Source organism: Chelonia mydas, chromosome 12, assembly GCF_015237465.2.
Source record: "Chelonia mydas isolate rCheMyd1 chromosome 12, rCheMyd1.pri.v2, whole genome shotgun sequence".
Lineage (NCBI taxonomy): Eukaryota > Metazoa > Chordata > Testudines > Cheloniidae > Chelonia > Chelonia mydas.
The window spans coordinates 9,812,549-9,836,619 of record NC_051252.2 but is presented as its reverse complement, the minus strand read 5'-3'; the positions used below and the strand labels follow the sequence as shown (position 1 = coordinate 9,836,619).

General features: G+C 40.5%; 1 protein-coding gene across 9 annotated transcripts in view; it reads right to left on the bottom strand.

The window, feature by feature from the left end:
- Positions 1 to 6,726: 6,726 nt before the first annotated feature.
- PRMT7 (protein arginine methyltransferase 7) overlaps positions 6,727 to 24,071 on the bottom strand; it is a 46,656-nt gene continuing 29,311 nt past the window's right edge. For 6 of the 9 annotated variants that reach the window (XM_037877673.2, XM_043526532.1, XM_037877670.2 and 3 more), the window contains 7 exons: positions 22,963 to 23,010; positions 20,137 to 20,226; positions 18,537 to 18,698; positions 11,673 to 11,747; positions 9,367 to 9,527; positions 7,605 to 7,701; positions 6,727 to 6,946 (listed from right to left, as the gene is read on the bottom strand). In XM_037877673.2, coding sequence (XP_037733601.1) covers positions 6,785 to 6,946; positions 7,605 to 7,701; positions 9,367 to 9,527; positions 11,673 to 11,747; positions 18,537 to 18,698; positions 20,137 to 20,226; positions 22,963 to 23,010 — 795 coding nt within the window. In that variant the 3' untranslated portion in view covers positions 6,727 to 6,784. The remainder of the gene's footprint in view (positions 6,947 to 7,604; positions 7,702 to 9,366; positions 9,528 to 11,672; positions 11,748 to 18,536; positions 18,699 to 20,136; positions 20,227 to 22,962; positions 23,011 to 24,071) is intronic. The other 3 variants (XM_043526536.1, XM_043526534.1, XM_043526535.1) reach the window with 2 other exon arrangements.

Genomic DNA, 24,071 nt, shown 5'->3' with positions numbered 1-24,071 from the left:
AGGACCCTGGGACACAGGTGGCATGTTGGAGGGCAGCGAACATTTTATCAATAAATTGGGGAGAAGCCACTCAAAGTCATCAAGCCATAGGAATGGATCTACAAGCAGGTACCTGAGGTCAATCTCATTGGCACCCTTACCTAACACACTACCAGGGCAATATTGTCTCAAGCTGTTCCTGATGGCCAATAAACTCCTGTGGTAAAAGAGACTAGGAATGGTTATGTCTTAACATAATGGACCTGCTCCCGTTCAAGTCAGCAGCAAAGCTCCCACAGGATGCAAGGGAAAGCAAGATTAAGTCCAATCTCAAAGAAATTGTGCTGCACAATTGGGATTTTTTCCCCCAAATCCCCAACCAGACCTCAGACCGCCCCCCCTCCCCAGCCAAAAGCAAAACATTCACTCCCCAAGAACAAGGGAGACTGCGAAAACATTAGCATTAGTGTGCACACAGCAAGATGCATAATTGTACGGTGCTTAAATACTGCAGCTGTAAATACTGGTGCCTTAAAACAAAACCATCTTCAGTCCTACAAGTTTGCTCAGTAACCAACCTAGCCCAAACACTATGGCTTAGATCTGCTTTCAATGGTTTTAAATGCATCTCTAAAGGAAGAGCTGAGGCTCTCCTGCAAACTGGACCCTAAAAGAAACTACTTAAACATCCTCCCCCCCAGCCCCCACCATGGAGAGATTGACCATACTCAGCAGCACATACACCTCAGAACATTTTCCTTCCCCTCACAAGCTTCCCATTGAAAGGCATGAGACAGAGGTTTCATTCATGGGAAGAATGGGGTCCCAAGAGGTGTTCTGCACAGATGTGCAACAACATCAATAAGGAGAAAAACTGACCCAGTAACATTCAGGGTGTTGATTACACAACCACACACAGGGGAGTTCTAAGGTAAGGCCACTGCCCTGTCCTTAATTCCCCCTGCTTGGTGCCGTGCCCAAGCAAACTGAGCTACACTCCGGCTGTGACATGGAGTGGGGCATTATACAGGAGTAACAGGGTGGCCGTATTAGCAGGGAACTTTCTTGCCTTTCTCAGTTTGAAAAAATCACAGTGGTGTATGTGTGTACACCCACCCCCACCCCATCCCCGCATGGACTCACACTCACCCCCACCCCCACCCCATCCCCGCTGCACTCACTCGTTCTGACCAGGGCCTGCCGCTGCACACCCAACGCACGGTGCCTCAAAGCACCAGGCCGAGCTGTGAATTCAGGCACTTCCTCAGCTTCTACCCACGGAACTGTCAGCTCCCCTGGCCCAGCCCTCATCCCGCTCTCCTGACGCTCCGTGGAGGTGCCACAGACCCCTACGAGGGGCGGCCCGTCCGTGGGCATCTGGAACGTTAAACTGGAGCAGAGCGAGCGGCAAATGGCGATTGCCACTGCTGACGTGGGCTCTGTTCCCAGCTGCCCCACACAACGTGCCCCACACGTTACCAGGGTTATGAACCCGAAGGGGAATTAGATGAGGTAAAAGACACAGACCCAGACACCCCCCTGCCCCGCCATTAACGTACCGACAGAGCTTTGCCTGCGAGAGGCGGCCTCCCGCTACCCAACCCGCCTGAGAGGGGGCCTGCGGCCGGTTCGGTCTGGAGGTTTAGCCGGACTAGCGGACCGTATGACAGCCTCCAGCAGGCTACATGCCTGTCTGGCCTCACACCAGCTCCCGTCAAGCCTACCTGGTGGCGTCGCGTGGGGGAAGGTCCGTTATTCCCTTCACAGGTGGGCAGGCTGTTCCCTCCTCCCGTGTCTTCAGGGCCACTGGCCCCCGCCAAGCCTGGCCAGCCTTGGGAGCACAGGGCCAGCAGGATCCTGCTGCCCCCCAGGCTCCCAGAGCCTGCCCATCGCCACCCTGCCACCGAGAGAGGGTCTCAAAATGGTGGCCTGTGCTAGCCCCTGAGGGCCTGGGGGAAGGCTCAGCCAATCAGGGAAAACAACCCAGGCAGCCTGCGTTCAGGCACTGAACTTTCCCTCACCACAAGCCCTCGCTTCGGGCCCAGATTGGCTGCCACTGAAGTCAATGGCAAAGCCATGTTCAGTAGGAGCAGGGGGGAGGCGCTTTAGGTTTAGTGACGTGGGGAAAACACAAGTCAGCTGGTGGCTGGCAAGTGAAGGAGGTCGTGCTTTTCTGTGCTGTAATGGGAGTTGAAATGCTGTTTTAATGCCTGGGGAAATCTGTGAGGTCAGTATAAGAGGGGTAAAGTGCCCTGTATTGAAAACTCTGCTCAAATTGTAGTCTGTTGCCTTACATTTCAGGGTTTGTTTGCTTTTTCTCCCTGGCCCTGCTTGCAGGCTGGGAAGTGTTTGTTGGGCCTAGCAAACTCAGCCTGTGTGAAGCTGGGGTGTACTATGCCCCTCAGATTTAGGGAGCAGCCTACATTGTGTCTCTGTTTTTGGATTCTTGTGTGTTAGCATTCTGAATGTTAGGACAAATGTTGCATTGCAAGCTTCCAACAGGAGTGTTTAGGTTTTTATCTATCCTTTCTGTATGTCATTAACATAAGGCTCCAGCGTTTTGCAATCACCATTGCTTGGAGATGATTGTTTAGGGAGATTTCCTGTTAGGATTCCTCACTCTCCTGCCCCTCTAGCTGCTTGTCTGCTTTATCCAAATGCTCATTTCACGGCTTCTCTCCTAGCTTGGAGTGCCAATAGAGTCCCTGGGGCACTAATGATAAATAATACAGGGCATTTCCGTTGCCCATTTCATCCAAGGGTATCAAAGAACTTTATAATCATTCATTCACTCAGCCTCACATCATGCTTGTGAGGTGGGAGGGGAATTATATATATGGCTCTCACCATTCACAGTGGAATGACAATAACGTTAACAGCTCATAAACACACTATAAGAGGGAAGGCAGGAGGATCTTGATGCAGCATTTCCTAGTGTGCTTGTTGAAGTCTCCCCACCCCTGTGGGCCCCAAAGGCTGTTGTGACTCCTTTGCTGGGTCCTAAGATTGTGGATGGTTCCTTGTAGGCTTCAGTAATGTGTGGTGAATGCTTGCTCTAACTACAGACATAGCAGGTACACTAGGCAAAAATGTAAATGGGGAGTCCTTAATCTACACTAAGTAGGATGTTGTTACAATACTGTAGGCAATCTTGCTTAAGTGAAGCCCTGTTTCACAAAAGTCTGAGGGGGAGGGCAGTCCCCTATTACTTGGAATAATTGCAAAGCAAGGCCCTGATCCTCCAGCTGAGTCCACATGGGTGCAGAAGTCTGCCCAAGGAGAGACAGTTGCAGAATCTAGGCCTAAATCTTTACAGCCAGGAGGGCAATCATCTAAAATCATTATTATTACTGTTATTCATGGAGACAAGGAATTGATGGACCATGTCATTTGTGCCTGAAGCTGGTGAAAAACAGACAGATAATTTCATGCTACTGGGTCAAACATCAAGCCCTGTGGTTAAATCCTTGTTTTCTCTGGAGTTTTTTTGCCACAGCTGAGAGGGATAAACCAATGATTTGCTGCTACCAAGCCTCTCTCTACTGCATTTCTCAGTAAAACTTCATAAGGCTGCAGTATTGTATGTGCATTAAGGAAACAAAAGATTAAAGCAGAGCAACTACAAGTCAGGGCATGAGTTTTATTCCTGATTCTGTCATAGAGGTTCATGTCCTTGAGCAAATGATTTAAGCTCTAAGGCCCTGATCCTGCAATGAGCTCTGTGTCAGTGAATCACTACACACGCACAGCACCATTAGTTTCCTAATCTGAACAACAGGGATAATACTCTAATGGTCTCTAAAATGTGTCTTTTTAAATACTACTCTCCCTTTTTTTCCTCCCGCAGCTGCAAATGTTTCAACGCTCCCCCTATCATCTCCATCCCAGAGGCTAGCGCAGATAAGAAGGGGCTGAGAGTCTTAATTCACTAATATGGGTAAAGTGCTTGCAGCTCTCTGGAAAGAAGGTGCTGTAAAGCATTATTACATTAGCATTATTGCTTATCTGTTCATTTATACGTAAGTCCATAGCAGTCTTGTTTGCAATGGTAAATTGCAGTCTTTTAGGGCCAGATTTTTCAAATTAGGTGCATGCATATATGGTGTGTCTAATTTAGCATCAAATACCTCATATACACACAAGCCAGCCAGGTGCCTTGTACAAGTCTGTCCCCTTATGTACATTTCTGAGGGGAGAGGTAAGCCTAGAACATCTCCAAACATACATTTTTTAAAAAAACCCTAAAATGGATTAGAAAGTGAATTTTCAGCACCCTCTAGTGGCTCAGTGGTGTCAGGCTCAGCTGCTCTAATAAGTATAGACTGTTCCTCCTACTAAACATGGAGACAGGTTTCAGAGGGGTAGCCGTGTTTGTCTGTATTAGCAAAAACAAGGAGTCCTCCTTGTGGCACCTTAGAGACTAACATTTATATAGGCATAAGCTTTCATAAACTATGGCAAGGATCTCAGGAACACTTATAGGAAGAAAGGATGATCTTAGAGCAGATTATTACAACCCGAAATGAAAGTTAAAACTGAAAAGTGATGAAGTTCCTACACCCCCATGTACCTTCACATCCAAAATACTCCTTATACTACCTGTTCATGATAATTTTGGCTCACTACAACATATCTGAATAGAAACTATATGCTAACTTTTTCCTACTTCCTCCATGAAAGGGTGACTAGTTAAATACTGAGCCTCCAGTATATAAAAATGTAAATTCTAATTCTCCCCAGTGGTTTCTAGTGCTGATAGCATGCAAGCTTGGGCATGTCTGAGCTGGGATCAAACCTGCTGCAGCAGGACTGACTATAGTCATTATGAAGCAGTCTGCTTATTTGGACGCCGCAGCCCAAAGCAGCTCTAGCTCAGACACTATATTATTGCAGTGCTGGTGTCAGATCTGGGAATAAATGGGAGTTTGAGCATTGCTGTTAGGTAAAGTGTGCTTTTCTATTAAAGTGTCTTATTTCTTAGTGTGCGTCATGGCATAGTACAAAAACATGTTTTTTCTTAAAGATATGTGCAATGTCAGGGAACGATAGTCTTTTCGAAGCGATGGTTATTCAAGCAATTACAGATAGTGCAGTATCATAATTCCACCTGGAAGGGTCCACAGCACAGGAAGGTCAATGCAACTGTTGGACATGAACATGTTGCATCTGCAAGCAGTCATTTCCCACCAAATCATTTAGATGCTCAGACATCAGAACAATTCTACTAGGTACACAGTAAGCATGTAATGTCTTGTTGTGTGTTGCACGTCAGAAAGGCAAACTGTGCCTCAAATTTATGCATCAGATCACACCATCTACTTTGTAGGCGTCTGCTGCCATATCAACAGAAGGGTCTCATGCAGATCTGCCAAGTCCATAATTGTGTGCATATCAGTGCTTGTCTAAATATATTGGGGGCATCTGCAAACAGTAGCGGTATTAGCCCCCGGAACTAGGGTACGAATAAGTCAACTATTTATGTGAACTATTTATTGATTCCACTGTGTCCATGTCTCACATACTTATTGCCCTTTTCCTCTGCATTGACTTTGCTTCCTGCAATTTTTTTATCATTAGCAATATAGTTTCATTCTACATTCCTGCTTGTAGCTTACACTAGTGGACAAGAATTGGGCTCAGTATCAATCCTTGTGGCATTCTGTTAGTTATCACCACATTAAACTGTTCCACAATCAAGCCAAGGTATTAGATAGCCAAGCTAGTTCCTTTACTTGTTCTAATAGATTGTGTATGTTTCTATAAAGTATTCATGTACATTTGATGTTAGAAAGCTTGCAATGTAAAGACATCTGAGGAATTCTTCCCATTTAAAAAAATTTCATTGTAATATCTACAGTGGTGGATAGCTGGTCAGAAATGGGCCCTTACATACCTGATCATTATGAATGAGGATTGAATACCCTTCTTCTATTTGGTAACTTAGCCTGCATGCGTCATCTCTGCTCCTGATTAAACAGTAATGCATCTCTATTTACAGAGAGTACGACCACCAACTTGTAATTTCCAATTTATCTTAATTAGATATCTTCTAAATTCCCATTACTCACTTCCAGTTTTTTTTTCTGCAGCAGTTTTCAGTCCACTGTTGGGTAAAGGCCTCTTCAGAGCTGCAATACCTTAGACACTGGCTGAATCCAAATGTTGTCACAAAATACTTTATCACCAACAACTTTTCTGTAATGAGTCACAACCTGCAAAAGGTTTCTTGGGTATCTTTAAGTGGTTTCCCTTTCCATATTAAACGGACTACCTCATGAATTTTCCCACATATCCCATCATGGGATTTCTACTGGTAGAGTCTGAAGTCAACATCCCATATTCTGAATACAACAGTGGCAGGTGCTATAGAAAACAGTAAGGTAAATAGATTAATTTTACTGTCCTAGCAAGGGACTAAATAAATTAACAGGTTAACTCATTTTTCTCTAATGTCAAGCAGGATTTAATCTGTTCATCCCTTAGGATGCTAAATTAATGTTTAAGATTTATTAAATTTGCTTTAGATCCCCGAAATAACCTCAAAGCAATTCCGTTCTCATGCTGTAACAGGCAATGACAGATGGATTTATAGTCCGATCGGCATTATGCCACCTGGCAAAACCAGCAGGTACTTCTCTCTCTCTCCCCTTCTCCAGTTGTGTACTTTGAAAACACCAGATATGCTTGAGGTAGGTTACAAAGCAGTCAGCTTGATCACAAAATCTTTGCTGTAAAAAGGAAACACTATCACCATCTCTCAATGTATTTATTATAACTTAGGAAAGTGTCAAGTAAAAGCAGAATGTTATGATAATGGTTTAAAACTCATCGCAATCTCGCCCGTCTTTGGGTTAAAATTTATAGCGTATGTGATAGCACTAGGGAGGTCTGTCAGAGTTTCTGGTTCAAGTGCAGAACTGAAGAAATAGACAGCTTGCTTGCAGTGAGGATTCCATTTGCAATTGCCCTGTAGACAAAAAGAAAAAATAGTCCACAACTCCAAGACACGAAGCAGTAATACCCTGATCCTCTTAAAAGAGAACAACAGTTCTTGTCACCAGTCCAAACACACAGATCAACATTAACCATTCTCTCACCTTTGATTACATCCCTGTCAACTCTTACAGGAGTGATATATTCTCCGTTACTGCTGAGGAAATGTTTTGTATTGCACAATGCAATGTGAAAAAGAAAACAATAATTTGGCCACAGAACACTTAAGGTGAGATGAAGTTAGTGAATATTTATTGTTCTTTCCCCTTAAAATGTTTTGCTTTTACTGAATTAGGCAGAGCAAGAAGAATTAATCATAACTTCAAACTACAGATGGGTCTTGAGCTGTGAATTTTAGCTCCAGAACTACAGAAGTGTTTGGAATTGATTCTGACCTCTGTTTCAAACTACCTTCTTCACATCTAAATAGACAATTCTACTGGCATTGTACTTACATAGTTTAACATAGTACTACAATGAAGTGTAGTCAGCAGCTAAATCTAATAAAAACAGCACCAAGTAAGATAACCAAGACTGTGTGTCCAGGAGAGGTGGATTTTTCACTGTTGTAATTCTATAAACTTTTTCCTTCCCCTCAAAAGAACACTGCTTAAATGAAATTAAGAAAATACCTTTTCATCTGAAATCTGCACAAGTCCTGTGCTGACTGAGATATCAGCAGTCAGATGATATTCCATCCACAGAACTGCTCCATGGCTCTTCCCAGTCCTGGAAAGAAACAAGTAAATTGATTCTTTTCTGATAACTTTATAGAACACCTGTACCTAAAACAATGTCTCTATTTTTTGTGAACACAGTATTTGTGTTATGGTATTTGCCCAGTCAGTTGCTTGGGGAGGAGCTGAGTAGCTGAACAGGTCAGTCATGGATGGCAACTGTATAACCAATTGCTGACCTGTAAATCTGACAAAATGCAGGGAAACTATATTGGAGCAGGCCATGACTGTGTGTTTGGGTCCGTGATAATTAAAAATGTGTTCCAGGTTAGTAGGTAACAAGGCACACATTGACAGGGAATCCTCCTCCTCCTGCCTGGAAGGTTGGGTGGGAAGGGGTTTCCTCTGTTTTCATACCACATCATTTCCCCCTTTTATTCTGAATCCTACAGATGCCTTCACCCACCTCCTGCTCCCAGAGCTTGGCTGGAAGAGATAAATACAGGACCAAGTCTGCATTCTATTTTCCACCGAGCCCGCTGGTGCCTCAAGGGGCAATCTCTGGCTGCATGGCTACAAAAGTCATGCTACCAGGGAACACAGCTGGTGCTGAAGCACAGGGAACGCACACAGATGAGTCTGGCCTCTCATGGATCTCCATGATCCACACAGAACTCCCAAGTATCTGCCAGCTTTGGGGGCAGACTTTACGATCTATTCTGAAAGGTGGGGACAAATTTCATCCTTGCAATAAAATGAGAATTCCTCCCCTATCAGGGGAGCCTCACAGTCTTCTCTACCAGAGCTCTGTCCTGTGAGTTTTGCCACAAGCAGGTATAATCTGGACCACATAAGTACCCATAAAGTGTGTATCACACAGAGAAAGCCAAGTTAGACATTTACATTAGCACGTTACAGTTTTGCATTTAAATTTGAAGAACAGAAATCCTGAAGTAACGGAAGTTAAAACCAAGTTTTCTTACAAGTTTTTTACACTAGTTACACAGTATTCCAGAATTATAGCCTACACCGCAGAACTATTTGAAGAGGAATGTTACTTCAATTTTAGAGACATGTGACTATGAAAAGTCAGTTGGAATTATCTCAAAATACATGTTGCATATAATATTTAAGGAAAGGTGAACTAGCTACCTACAAATATTGATAATTACAGCAAAGAATTATGTACTTACAGCTAGTAAAATGAAACCATAATTTGGAAGATAAACTATGTGCTGGTCAGAAAGAACTGATCAACCACAGAACAGATGGTTATATTTGGAAAGGGGAAATAAACATCCAGATCTTGGTCTGGTTGACCTAACCTATATATTAATTCAATCAAACTGTTAATATTTAACTCATGGCAACATACTCTATACCCGTTTGCTCATATCCTCCTTAATAACAATGCTATTTTTAAATACAAGTCCATTTTCCAAGAAATAACCTCTAATCTCTGTCCCAATTCCCTTTTACTTCAGCTGACAACTGACAGATTGCTAGCCACGAAGGTAGGTAAGTCTGGGTTTGAGGGTAGGCAGCATTAGGTTACAGTGGAGTGTAGTTCTGAGTTTTTGTGGCTTTTGCAACTTCAGGTCTCTCCTTTAATGCTATTTAAACATGGTCCTGGATAGTTACCTGTAGTAATGTATAAAGCAGTTGAGTGCAAGCAAAGGAAAAACTCATTATGCTTTTCTTAGACAATAATTCTCACCTTAACAGATTTACAGAGCCATCTGTGCTGAGAGTATGTTGTGGTACAGTCAGTCTGAAGTCAAATGTCATAACCTCTTGGGGGTCAGACAGTGATTTGCAAGGGTATTCCCACAATGGGTGAGGCTCTGCCTCCTTGGACTCCCTAAAATTCAGAGAATTCTGAAGAAAGAGAAAAAGCCTGGTAAAGACAAAAACAGACTGCAGAACTGGAATTAATTTGCAAAGTAGACACCATTAAATTAGGCTTGAATAAAGACTGGAAGTAGATGGATCATTACACAAAATAAAAACTATTTCCCCATGCTAATTTTTCCCCTACTGTTACTCACACCTTCTTGTCAACTGTTGGAAATGGGCCATCTCTAAGGTGCCACAAGTACTCCTCATTCTTTTTGCTGATACAGGTTAACACGGCTACCACTCTGAAACTCCTTAATCAGGTTTCAGAGGGGTAGCTGTGTTAGTCTGTATCAAGAAAAACGAGGAGTCCTTGTGGCACCTTAGAGACTAACAAATTTATTTGGGCATAAGCTTTCATGGGCTAAAACCCACTTCATCAGATGCGTGGAGTGAAAAATAAAGTAGGCAGTGTATGTGTGTATATATATTACAGCACATGAAAAGATGGGAGTTGCCTTACCAAGTGGGGAGGTCAGTGCTAACGAGGCCAATTCAATCAAGGTGGAAGTGGCCTATTCCCAACAGTTGACAAGAAGGGGTGAATATCAGAGGGAAAATTACTTTTTGTAGTGATTACAAAAGTGACTGGGTCACTACAAAATGATTTTCCCTCTGTCGATAGTCCTTCTTCACAAGGACTGTTTGTTTGTTTACTCCTTAATCAGTGATGCTAGGTATAATGTATGATGTGGTTTGTGTACCTCCTCGCTAAACTACAACAACACAGAGAAGCATGAAGACATCAGCCCTTAAAAGATTCCAGCTAGTATAGAGAACATGCATAAGTCTCTTCAGAAACCCAGGCTACTGCGAACACATCAAACCTGTTCTTCCCTCTCTAGACTTGCTTCCCCTAGAATATCAAGTTAAGTTTGTCTTTTCCTATCTTCAAGGCTCTCAATGGCCTGACCCAGGTTGTTTAAAAGATCACCTAAAGCTCCAGCATGGAGGACTGCGGTCAATAACTCTGGTCCTCAAGCACAACAGAACTTCCTATCACAAGGGTAAAGCTTATTTTAGACAAGAAACAGAGCTTTCTGAGCTTTCTTGGGTGCCAGTCTGAGGTTGTGGAACCAGTTCCCATCATTTTCTGTCCCAAAAGCAAGGTACACTTCTTTGACCTGCTTTCTCTAGCACACTCATTCTCTACCAGCATTTCCATAAAATTTTAAAATGTAGCATTCCAAGACTCCATTGGCTACACAGTTCTCCCCTGGGAAGAGGATAAGAGAGAGAATAACTCACACATTGGTTGCCCCTACTTTTTTGTTAACTGTAAAATCTGTATTAGAAGAACCTACCTTCCTATCCACTACACTTCATAAGGGTATTGCCAAGTTACTTATACATTCATTTAGTGTCATGAAAATTCTGCTCTTGATAGAAAGATAAAGCAACTACTGGGACCTACCTACACAAATGCTCTCATTAACAAATTTATTTGAGCGATCTATAGCTATTAAGTCTCTAAGGTGCCACAAGTGCTCCTTTTCTTTTTACAATAGATGAAGTGACTCTAAAGTCGGTCATGTTAGGGAGGTCTTTCAGAAATGCTTGAAAATGACACACAATTTTTGCAATAAAGCTGATTGGTCCTTGGGCTTTCCAAGCTCACCTCGTTACTGGTAATGGGACATGCCAGTAAAGTTAGTGTCAAAGGATTAACCACTACTAGCCACGTCTCATTGCTGGTTCTTGGAAAGCATCTTAGTTTAAGTAACTGCACTGATTACAAGTGTGAGGAAAAGAAGTTAATGAAACTATTGCTAGATGATTTGATTTCCAGCATAAAACGCAATGAACTTTGAGAATACATTTTCAAATCCCTATTTTGAATCAACAAATACAATGTTTTCTGAATGCTTGAAGACAGCAAAACAGCTTTGTCAGATCAAAAAGAAATACAAGGCTAAAAATCAAAAAAGACTAACTTAATTCCTGGGGAAAAAAATCTTAACTGAGAATACCACTGACATCACTTTAGGATGAAACAAATTTTGTGCGTCACATGCACAGATGTAAAATACATTATTCACTCATATCTTCCACTAAATTACAGCTCTTTTCCCTTGTAAAGTTAAAGATGTCACATTCTGCCTAAAGACTTTAGATGATCCCTCTTACCTTAATCATGTCATCCATAATGTGAACATCAAACCCTTCACAGATACCACATGGGCTTCGAATTCGCCACAAGTCCTAAGGAGGCAAAGCAAGTATTTCTTTTAGGCAAGAATTTTAGTTGTGAACCAAGCTCTTAACTATATGCTGCAGCCAGTTGAAAAGGCTAGGAAAAGTATTTTTTAAAAATGTTTTCAGGCTAGTTGAATCAGGGGATTAATAATGGGACATATCACCTTCAATCTTCAGGCTACAGGACAGAATACAGATCCAGTTCAGGAACAACCTAAAGCTTTTACTATCTTAGTCTGCTGGCTTTTGTTAAAGAATTGGTCTCAGTTCAGTTTCCAGAGAACAAAATACCTAAATCACAAGGGGTATCTTTTTTGCTGCCTAGACACAAAGGGCATGTGAAAGGTTATCCTTTCAGAGGTGGATCCTCCAGGTTGGGAGCTATGCTTATGGTTCAGTGTGGAAACTCTGCATTTCTTCCACCTATGCTGTTGCATCACTGTGGATTAAGAGTTCAGTCATCTGGCACTTTTCAATTTAATTTTTTCCTGTAATTCTTATGGGAAAACTGACAATTTAAAGTGCTGTAATAGCACTTCACCTCAACCATTAAATTGAAGAAACAAAACCATGCAGACCAGTGGTTTTTAACCTGTGGTCTACAGATCCCTGGGCGTCTGCAGACTATATCTAAGACTTCCAAAGGGGTCCGAACCTCCATTCAAAACTTTAGGGGTCCGTAAATGAAAAAAAGATTGAAAACCACTGATATAGACAAGCAGTTTTGCTAAATGAAAGAACATTTCTCTGGAGAATGTGTATTTTAGTTTTATTGTTGTAGCATAGGACTTCATTTTCATTCTTGCTTCCTATTTATTTGCAATAGCCAGATAAGACAAGCCAAACTGAGTTTACTGACAATAAATAGATTCTACATTAATCATATTTTGTCAACCCAAAGTATTCCAGCCTCTGAAATCAAGCCACCTATATGCACTTATGAAGTGAACATTTTTTTTCAGCTAGACTCTTTCCACTCATGATCAACAGGAAGAAACAAACTTTTCTTGAACCACATGGTCCAAATGCCCATGTCACACGAGTATTTTGGTTCATGTTTAATAACTAGAGCTACATTAATGCTAAGGCAACACTAGACTCAAAAGCTGAAACCACTGAGAACTGGAGGGCTCCACAAGTGAAATTTTTTTTTACGGAGTTTTCTTTTTCTGGCTGTAAAGTTTGTTTCATTATTCCCATCACAATCACACCAAGATTGCCTACCAAATTACCTATTCTAGCTGCTTGAATGTATTTGAAGACACACACACAAAAGTGTGCAGCAGATCTAGTTTCAAAACACTTGCCTGAAAGTTCAGAGCAGCATCTATACATTTCACCTAGTAATAAGGACCCTTAGTACATATCCTGGACACACTGTGAGATTACTAAAATCAGATTTTTAAGGAAATGCATATACTGTTTAGTAGTGTTCCTAAAAACAAAGGGAAAATAAATCCTTGAGAATGAACACCGTCATCTAAAATAAACCAATATATCAATTATATTTCTACAGCATGGAATCTGTATTACAATGATAAGCAACCCTTTTAATACAAGTCAAAAATGCTACCCTACAATGGATACAAAATTATCCTGCCCTCACGCTCTGCCTTGCCTACTGGAAATCAGGAAGCAAGGAAAGAGGGTATACTGAAGTCAAATATTTTGGACAAGTATATTAGGGGAGTGAAACAGGTTTCTGGTAAGGTGCTCTGGTCTCAAATAACAAGTTGGATGCAGGAAAAGTGTTTTGTTTATGTAGTGGACGTTTGAAGAATTTGAGATTAATGCTCAAGAGATTTTTCCATATCCTTAACAGTTTTGTTTCAAAACTAAAAACAATGCTACTGTCACTGAAGGCATGGGTGTTTTTATAGTTCATTGAACTTTTATCACTGTTCAGAGTATAAAAATAATAAAACACTACCTCTAAATGCATGTACTATATACTTAACAGAACAGATAATCAAATTGCTCAGAATATGATGTTATAGTCACAAAAATGATAATATTCCCATTGCTTTAAAACAGCTGGTATGGCAGTTGTTGTGCAACCCTGCATGCATATCCACAACCGTTCCTTCTGATGTAAGCCCTACTGAACTCTTACACAGGATGAAGCTTCTACCCAACCTTGTATCTAATGATAGGGGAATGATATTTTGAGAGATGTGGCATTAATCATATTAGAGTATGGCTCTAAATCATTAAAACTTGCATTTCTCAGATATTATGCCTTACATAAAGGCAAGATGCAATTTGTCAATGGAATAAAAATTATCTTTTGACAATAAATGCAGTATGGTCAAACTAAACGTTTGTTTGTAATTTACCATACTACAAAGAAACCACAGAACTGGAAGCACAAGTATAGTTCTGAATCTGGTCCCCTAGGGCTATGTCTTACACAGCAAAGAAAAACCCCAGCTGCCCAATGCCAGCTGACTCAGGCTACGGGGTTGTTTCGTTGCTGCGTAGACTTTCAGCCTTCTGCTCTGAGACCCTCCCACCCCCCAGAAAGTCTACACAGCAATGAAACAGCCCAGCAAGCCCGAGTCAACTGGCATTGGCCAGCTGCGGGTTCTCTTAGCCGTACAGACGTACTCTCATAGACCAAAAGGTGACCATTACGGAGCCTTTGTCGTACATAAATCCTATTCTACTCTCTAGAGTCTTGTGTTCTTCAGTCAAAAAAATATACATCTTCTACTCGGGTTGGGAGAAAAAACATTTAAAATACATGGGATTAAAATATTCAGAATAGATTTGTGTTTCAGAAGGAAAGGTCGATATATTAAAGCCACCAGCTACAGAATCTTTCATACAAGATCTATAGGCAAGGCTCTAAATGAAGGATGTAGGCATTATTGCCCTCTCAAGCAATTACCTGTAGTTTTGCTAGCTTCTTCCCCCAACAGATTTCTTTAGAAATCTGAACTGTTTTATGGTTCCTCAAAGTGGACATTACACCACCTTTGCATGTCTGGTGAGTTTATGTTACCCATCATATAGTTCTTTGTACTCTGCATTATGAACATATCATTATTCCCCTGGATATTTGACCACCACCACGCACTGAAGCCATGAAATTATTGTAAAGCAGCCTTTATGATGTATCTGCTTCTTTGCTTATTACTGTCACATTTTCCTGCAGTAGCCTCCAAAACCTGATCTCAAAAGTCCTTCTGAGTTGGGGCTCAGTTTCTTTGTTCCTCACCATACTTCTCCCTCCAGTCCACTGTAGTTCTTACCTTAAGGGTTAAGAATCCTAAAATAATTGTAATTGTAGGCTCAAACAGACACGGTGATAAATCAGATTAAAAAAAAAAAAACCTTTAAGATTGGTCTTCAGTGGCCTAGTGAACGCAGAGATAACTGCCACTAAAATCACTTAACAGAATGTCCTGGGAACATGTCAGTGTTCCAGAGGAGTTGCTTCTGTACCTTTTTTTTTTTTTTTTTTTTTTTTTTTAAAATTTAACTTATCTGAAGAACAAATGTCAAAGTTTCATAATATCCCTAACTAAAATCTATCTTATGGCATGCGTGCTGTGTACTGAAAGGTTTCTGAACCTTCAAGCAGAACACAAATTGGGTACATGGTGCTTTGATGAAAAATGCACACTCAGACAAGCCATTACAGATGTAAGTCTTCCACAGCATGATTAGCCCTTACCCTACACATCAGATCTATTACTTCAAAGAGTAGCATTACTTCAGAGACATTGCAAACTGTTCTGTATTCTCAGAGCAGCCTAGATAGGAGGAGTAATAAGGCCCTGGGAACAAAGAACAAACACACCCGATCATCAAGACAAAGCTGAACAGTCATTTTAGAGGTCCACATTATCAGATGCTACAGGAAATCTGAAAGCATGAAGACCTCTACAAAACGTGAGTGATAGTTTAGCAGAACAAGAAGTTGCACAAAGTCTTTCCTGAATTCACAAAGAACTTTTACAACTCATTATTAAAACAGACAACACATAGTACCAACTGAGGATTTGCCTCATTATTTCTTCAAAGGGGAATGAGGTGGGGGGGGGGGGGGGGGGGGATATGCAAGGCTCTATGAACTGCATATAATTTTGACATATTCTTACTAGCCTCTCCCTTTCTTGTGGCAGGATTCTATCACTCAGACAGAGGCAGAGTTATTTCCTATGAAGGATTTTACTAGCTATAGTGCTCTCAAAATTTCCCTTCAGTAATAATTGTTGGAAGACAGCAGCTCTTACTGTATCCAATGAGTCAAAGAACAGGTAGTATTTCAGTTCAACGGTCATCTATTTACAAGACTATTGTGCCAATCTTTAGTGGATAAGCAAATTAACCAGTTTCAGAAAGACTCATTTTATTCCCATTTATTGCTATAAAGAGTTAGCACATCAATGTTTCTGCTCTCACCAAGTCTTGTTTACTGAATTTCTACTTTACACAGAAGGTCACAGTTATACCATGAGCCAGATAAAGACTGTTCTAAATTAATGATGCTGAATGCATCAAAAGCTAGGGTAATTATGAAGCATCTCTAACCAGCCTTCTGTCCAATGACCTTTAGTACATTTGAAAGGATTTAGATCAATAAGTGGAACAAATAATTTAGTGCAATTCTCTGGAATGATGGTGAATTTCCTCCCCTTTATGACAGTTGTCTTTTGGGCTTTAGATTGCTCTGGATCTTCTAGGGTTATTCAACAGTGCCAAATATTAAGAAATTTACGCTTAACCTTTTCTTTAACTGCAGTCATCACTTAGGTTATATTTTATATAAAAACTGATCAAAGAAAGCCCTACAAGGCAAATGGTTTCTGCTCTCCATTCACTCATGTTGTAGGAAGAAAAAGCCAAAATCAGCACACTCTCTGAGAGAGGGGAGAAGAACCCCACTACTATCTTTAGCACCATAAGATTTATTAAATTACAGAGCTTTCTTGTACAATAAAATTTATTCAATGCAGCTTAAATTTTTCATAAGTGGCTATGATTGTTGATGCTTCAATTTTTCAGAGTATAGGAGCTCAACACTTTGTGAGAATCAGGCCTTTTCAATAAGTCTTGAGCTGGGCATCCAAAAATTAAGGCACCCCAAAATCACTAGTCATTTTGGAAAATGTAGGCCATGTCTACTTTAAAGCCATGCAGATACAAAATTCTAAGCCAAGTAAATATTCTAACACATGGGTTTCAAAACTAATATTTTCAGTATCAGTTGATTACAAAAACAAACTTGCTGCTTGACACACTTTGTTTATTCAAAAACAGACTTATATTTCCAAAACAGACAGCTTAGCAATACCAGTCAGGTTACATGGAACCTGCCCTTCATGGATTTGTTCTCAGGAAGAGGAGCTAAACATCAAATGGCTGGATATGAAGAGGAGTGTACAAGAAGCTTCAGGAGACCATCCCGCTCTAGATATGTATTTAACTGCCACTGCCAGCAAAGGGAGTTGTGCGCGCTTGTGTGCAACGAAGGGTAGATATAATCCTAAATCTGCAATATTCTACTGTGCACCTTTATTCTTAATGGAAGAAAACTCGTTTCTCTGTTGTTCTGTTCCGAGTGAGTGCAACGCATTAATGTTTTGTAATGTTATATTTTATAAACACACTATATTTGACATGACACACACTAAACAGCTCTGAACAGCTTGTCGTTCCTCAGGATAAGAAACTTTTTATATGATGGAGACAAAGGCAACACTGATTAAGGATCAATACAGATTATTTATACGTACAAAAGACATACATTTTTAACAAACTACAGGTGTCTTGTCTGAATAGCTTTTCTACCCTCACTAAGAGCGATAGGTAAGTTTGGCTAGAGATGTACAGAGAGGTAAATACACACGTGCTGTAAAACAGTGATTAATCCCAGGTCTCCCAAGTCCTAGGTAAGTGCAAAAACCTGGACCATCCTTCCCCTGGTCTACTGTAAAGCAAATCCACATGATGATCATGCATCTCCTCATTTGATCAACTTGAAAAAGTCACTTTTCTGAGTTTTTTTTTTTAAAACCTGTTGTGGTTACAAGCAACACCTATGATTCCTAAGATAGAAATGGGAGAGGAGCTAGTACATAAGATAATTAAGATGTGGTCCATGATATGAAAAGGTTGAGATTCACCCCTCCACTAGAATGTTGCTAACTTAACATTAAAAATTACTATAAGTTGCTGAAGCCTGCCCAGTCTTATAACTGAAAAGTGTCATTTATAGTTTAGCTTGCAATTTTTCAGAACACAGCACCAATTGGCAAAACAATTTTGATTTATTTCCAATAATTTCGCTTCACGCTACAGATCAATTTAAAAATATTCAAACCATTTAATTGTTAAAAAAAACAAACCCCTTCAGTTTCAAAGTGACTGAAGATCTTGGTTTCTGCTGTGCAGAGGGAATGAAAAAACTAGCAGTTTCAGGTGTTGAATTGTCTTCAAAAAAATGCAATCTTCCATCCTGAAGTGCTTTTAACACTCTGAAGCACAGCTCCTAATGAATGTGTAAAACAGTGTATGCCATGCTGACTGCTAAAAACTTAATTTGTTCTTCCAATAAAAAATAAGTTCAGTTCAAGATAAGGAATGACTGAAATGACAACACACTACCTTCAATTTGAGATGTCAAATTGCTCTCATTTTGCTCTATTGTTAAGAGCAAGACTGTGATGCTGAAAAAACAAGGTGCTCAGATATGATAAACCTGAAATGTAAAATACTGTTGAAGAGAGCCAACTTGGTTCAATTTTGACTATGTAACTATAAGCTGCATAATTCCAACCATCTCACCTTGAACTCCACGACCATCATGTAAAGGGAAGCAGACTGTGGCAGGACAGTGACACTGTTTGTGAGGTGGGCTGCCACAGCTGTCCTAGCATACAGGAAGTATAGGTTGTGCCATGGTAACAGGCTTGTAGTGAAAAACGGTTCTCCTATGAGGACTGAGACCTTGACAAAAAGGAAAGGCAAAGGCATTTAAAAAAAACCCCTCAAATAAGCAAGCAATTTACAGAACTCCTAACTTGTCATATTGCAATGTTTAGTACGTAAAGCCATCCAAAAGTGGGCCTCCCTGTTTCTGCTGCATATTCTGTACTGCAGAATAGACAAGTGTATCTGATTTTTTAGAATCCACTGGTAAACAAAGGTATTTTCCTATAATACTAAGTGTGAGGACAATTTAATTATGATTAGATGTGAAGAGAGTTTTGTAACTGAATTCTGATAATCTGCAGTATTTGAACTTAAGGATGTGAGCAAGCAACACTTCTAAACAGTCTTTGACCCTGGGTTCAGGATATTTAACAAAAAACTGTTCCATGTAGCGCTCGTCCACATATAAAAGTTGTGCCACTTTGGCTTTAACTAATCCCCTAGTGTAAATGCAGTTACACTGGTACAGATGTACTAACAACAGGATAGCTTATTCTCATGCAAGTATAAGGTACCTTTATGCCAGTAGAACTACGGCCTTGCTAGGGGTTGGTTGTAGAACTCTTGTGGTTAAAAATAAGTCAGCACACTAACCAACAGTTAGTATTACCATAACACCTAGGAGCCCTACTCATGGATCAGGATCCCATTGTGCTAGATCCTGTACACAAACAGAACAAAGAGCTGGTTCCTGGCACAAAGAGTTTAGAACTTATATATAAAACATGATATTGTTTTATCCAACAGGATGATGGATATTGACAGGCAGAGGATCACAAGGAAACAATGAGACAATACTGGTCAGCATGAGAGGCAGTGGTCTCAGCACACCAGTCACTTAACCAGTGTCAAGTTTTTTGTGGTCATCATGGCAAAGGAAAATTTTAAAAGGATGGTTCTGAAGGGGGATGAGGGAGCATTGCAGGTGTTTACAGGAAACTCTTTCCAAGCATGAGAGGCAGCGTGGGAGAAAATATAAAGGAGCTCGTTTAGAAATGTAACAAGTGAGTGATGGAGGCTGGCATCATGGGCCAATCAGAGGCAGGAGTCAACTTCTCAGTGAATAACAGAGGATAGGCAAAGTGAGGATAGGCCATAAAGGGTCTTGAAAATGAAGACAAGTAGCAAAAGTTTGATGCAACGGACAAGGGGGAACCAGCAGAGTGATGTAAAGGGGGCATGGCACAGTGAAATCAACAGGTTAGGAAAATGATCTTTGCAGATACATTCTGAAGGGATATGAGTGAAGACCAGGCCAGATTTATTTTCCAATTGGACAGAATCTGGACTACCTACTCACTGTTACACTACGGACATGAAGAGAATGGACAGACTGCTTTGGTTTTAACAGAATTGATTTAACAGCTATTCAATCCCAATAGAAAGGAAAGGTACTTTTCAGTCTGTTTATTATTAGTGTTTTTAGAGCCAAAACAGGGCAAGTGTTACCTACCTTTTTATCTTCCAAATCAGAAGCGGTCAGTAATTCAGGACGTTTCTCTATTATTTTAATTTTATCTCCTACATGGTTGGCTTTAAATATCTTGAAGAGAAAAGTAAGTCATTTATACTTTTTCTTTTAGTACAGCTTTGAGTGTTTCATATTTTGACTTTTGAATAAGCTACTATTTTAAACAATGTTCTGAAGATGGAAACCATGATCTGGAAGGTAAATTCATAAACCCAAACCAATTAGTGGTTCTTCTCACCATGTGAGCATTCAGTAAACAAAATACCAGAATATTGACAACCTTCATTTGATATTCACAAAGGAAAATACTTTTGAAATATATATGATTTTATTTTAGTTAAGTAATGATATATCTACAGACACCTTGTTTCTGGGTATGAGTGATTAAAATTTAAGTAAAAACTATGCCACACTACATCAGACCATTGATATATTACATCAGTTATCTGGCCTTTGTCAGGGCCTATGCCTGATATTTCACTAAGACAGGAGTCAGCAGATAACACTGCACCAAGCTTCAGTAAGTGTTCTGTTTGTGTGGCATATGTTTATGTTGGAGACTTCCTGCTGTTAATAGAAGAATCACTAAATGTCTACCCTACTGTAATTTTTACATGTATCTATACATGTAAACACTATACATATAAACACTTTTGTTTAATGATCAGAACTGTATTTTGTTACCAGAAGTTTGTTATCACCATTAGTTTCTCATTTTTAAGGTTGGAATCATAGGACTGGAAGGGACCTTGAGAGGTCATCTAGTTCAGTCCCTTGCACAGTATTATCTAGACCATCCCTGACAGGTGTTTGTCCAACCTACTCTTAAAAATCTCCAATGATGGAGATTCCACAGCCTCCCTAGGCAATTTATTCCAGTGCTTCACCACCCTGACCGTTAGGAAGTTTTTCCTAATGTCCAGCCTGAACTTCCTTTGCTGCCATTTAAGCCCAATTGCTTCTTGTCCGATCTGCAAAGGGTAAATGAGAAGCCCACACCTGGACACCACCATAGAAAAACTACAGGAGTATTTGTGGCAACTATTTTTCTTTAATGCAGACACTGCAGTCTGGAAACTTCGCAAATGCGAATGGTTCTCTATGTTCTTCACAAAGTCAGAGACGGACATTTCTCAGGACAAAGTTCTGAGTCAGCAAGGAGATATTAGCTAGGGTTGAGGACCATATCAACACTTCATGCTTCAGGGATTAAATCAATCTCCATTAGCGATTAGGACGAGACCTTCACGTGGGGGCAGATTATCCTCCAACTACCTACTGCACCGTGTGTTGAAGCATCTGGTGCTGGCCAATGTCAGAGGCAGGATACTGGACTAAGGGTCAGATCGAATATGGCAATTCCAATGGTCCCAGTGTTAACTGGAGTCACAAGCATAAACCTCAGTACAGAAATGACATTATCCCCAAATTTATTTTCCTTATAGTGCCTTACAACCTTGAAGAAATGATGTGAATACTGATAGCTGTTTCCATATGTATCACAAACACACTGCAATACATAGGAGATGCTACTATACTAGAATAATCTGCTTTATTACTAAGGAACCTAAGCATCAGATATCAGAGGTCAATAAATCAACTATATAAATTTTTAGACTTACTGACATCTCCTGAATTCTCTTAGCCATAAGAACGGCCATACTGGATCAGACCAAAGGTCCATTTAGCCCAGTATCCTGTCCTCTGACAGCGGTCAATGCCAGGTACTTCAGAGGTACTTCAATGAACAGAACAGGTCATCACCAAATAATCCATCCCCTGTCAGCCATTCCCAGTTTCTGGCAAACAGAGGCTAGGGACACCATCCCTGCCCATCCTGGCTAATAGCCATTGATGGAGCTATCCTCCATGAATTGATCTAGTGCTTTTTTGAACCCTATTACAGTCTTGGCCTTCACAACATCGTCTGACAGGGAGTCCCACAGGTTGACTGTGCATTGGATCATGGATGAGTACAGAATGCATGGATTAATAGTCCTTCTATATCAAAGCCCTTTTCAAAAGTAGATGCTAATAGCCACATTTTACAGAAAAATGAAACAGAGAAAGTGACTTATCATGGTCACATAACAAGCCAGTATCAGAGCTGGGAATAGAAACCCATCTCCCCACTCACTGGACCATACTGCCTCATCTCCTAATGTAGTAGTGCGCCTGATTCTGCGAGATACTGAACACACTCCACTCCCATTAGAATCAATCACCTCTAAGGTGGCACTCACCCTTTTGCAGAGTCAAGGACATTAATTGCATACTGTGACCTCATTAGAGCATTGTGGATATCATAATGAGTCCAATCACTTTGTAGGTCATCTGACCTCTCAGCTACAGATGGTCTAGCTCCAAAGTATCAATAATACTGCTGCCAACCACATTTGGTTTTGGAGGACAGATTGTTTTTGGAGGGAGGGAGATGGAGGAAAAAGATGGTCAGTTAGACACAGCTTCTGCTCAGTATGTCAGTTTTGTAACACCGACAATTTTATTCTCAAATCGTCACTGTTTCAACAGTAAGGGGACATTCTGAACACTGACTACTAGAAAATCTGAAGGCAAATTCAACAGAATTGAATGACTGATGCCACTTTGGTATAATACACAATTTTTCCAAGGAAGTCTTGTCAAATTGGATGACCAAATATGTTAAAGTGGATTTCATCTCTGGATTGCCAATGCAACCATGACCATCGTTTTTTATCTGGCATGCCGTGTGTGCTGGACTTCATGAGACTGTGAAACCAATAGGGAATCAACTTATTTGTTTAAGTAAAAGGATTAACTACTCACTTTCTCCATGAGACAATGCGATACTGCAGAGTTCTCTACTGTAAACACCTAGAGAGAATACCATATAATCAATCATACTGGCTTAATCACTCAAAATGCATTAAAAATGACTTCATATATATTCAGTGTTATGGTCTGGTGGCATGCTCATAAATATCCAAGTGAACTAAACATGCTCATTTTTAGCTCATGACAGCAATATATGTTTCACTTTTCTTTGTCTCTACAAAACTACAAGTTAAACTTTGCTTGCACAGCTGTAAAATGAACACAATTTGACTGTAGAACATTGATATTTGTTCTAGTCTTTCCCCACAGGAAAATCCATCTTATTTTCTTAAAATTAAATTGCAACAGAACCTCATTAATCCAAACTCTAGTTAATTGCAAATCCAAATATCCACACTACACAGATTTCAGAATTTGCAGTTTATTGAAGCAGAGACTACCAAGATTCTGGTACAGTTGGGGTTGGGAAGGACAGATCACACTCCCTGTGGGATAATAGATGTGTCATTATGTCAGTTCCTGGTCCCACTCCAGTACTTAATGACCACCTGAAACAGGGATAGGGCACTTATAACTGGCCATAATGCCAGTGCTCCACCACTACTGGGTCTCACTCCTTGAGTGTGGCTTCCTATGATCCTACTGTACTAGTTGGAAATACCACTGAAACGCATTACAGCATACACACCTTTTGACTTATGGGTCCCCAGTCTAGACTTAGTCAAAATTTTTCTATATTTGACATCTCATTAGTTCTCATTTTTTCTTCTTTAGAGCTTGTTATTAAGCTATAAGCGCTCTCCAAGTCTGGTGCACTTGAGAGATCTTTACATGTGTTTAAGTATTTCAAAGGAAATGAAGCGTATACCCACCCACCTGCCATGCCCAGAGGACAGCTTTACTTCACTCTGCATATCAAATTTGGACGAAATTGCCACCTGAATCCTCCATAGTTATGCCACTGCTTCCATTATTAGTCATGACTGAAGAAGACACCCAACTGTACACTTCTACCCCACAGAAGACCCTCGCTATAATCCTCCAGAGCACCAAGATGAGTTTCTCACAAATGGAAGACAGGTAGCAGCCACACACCAGCC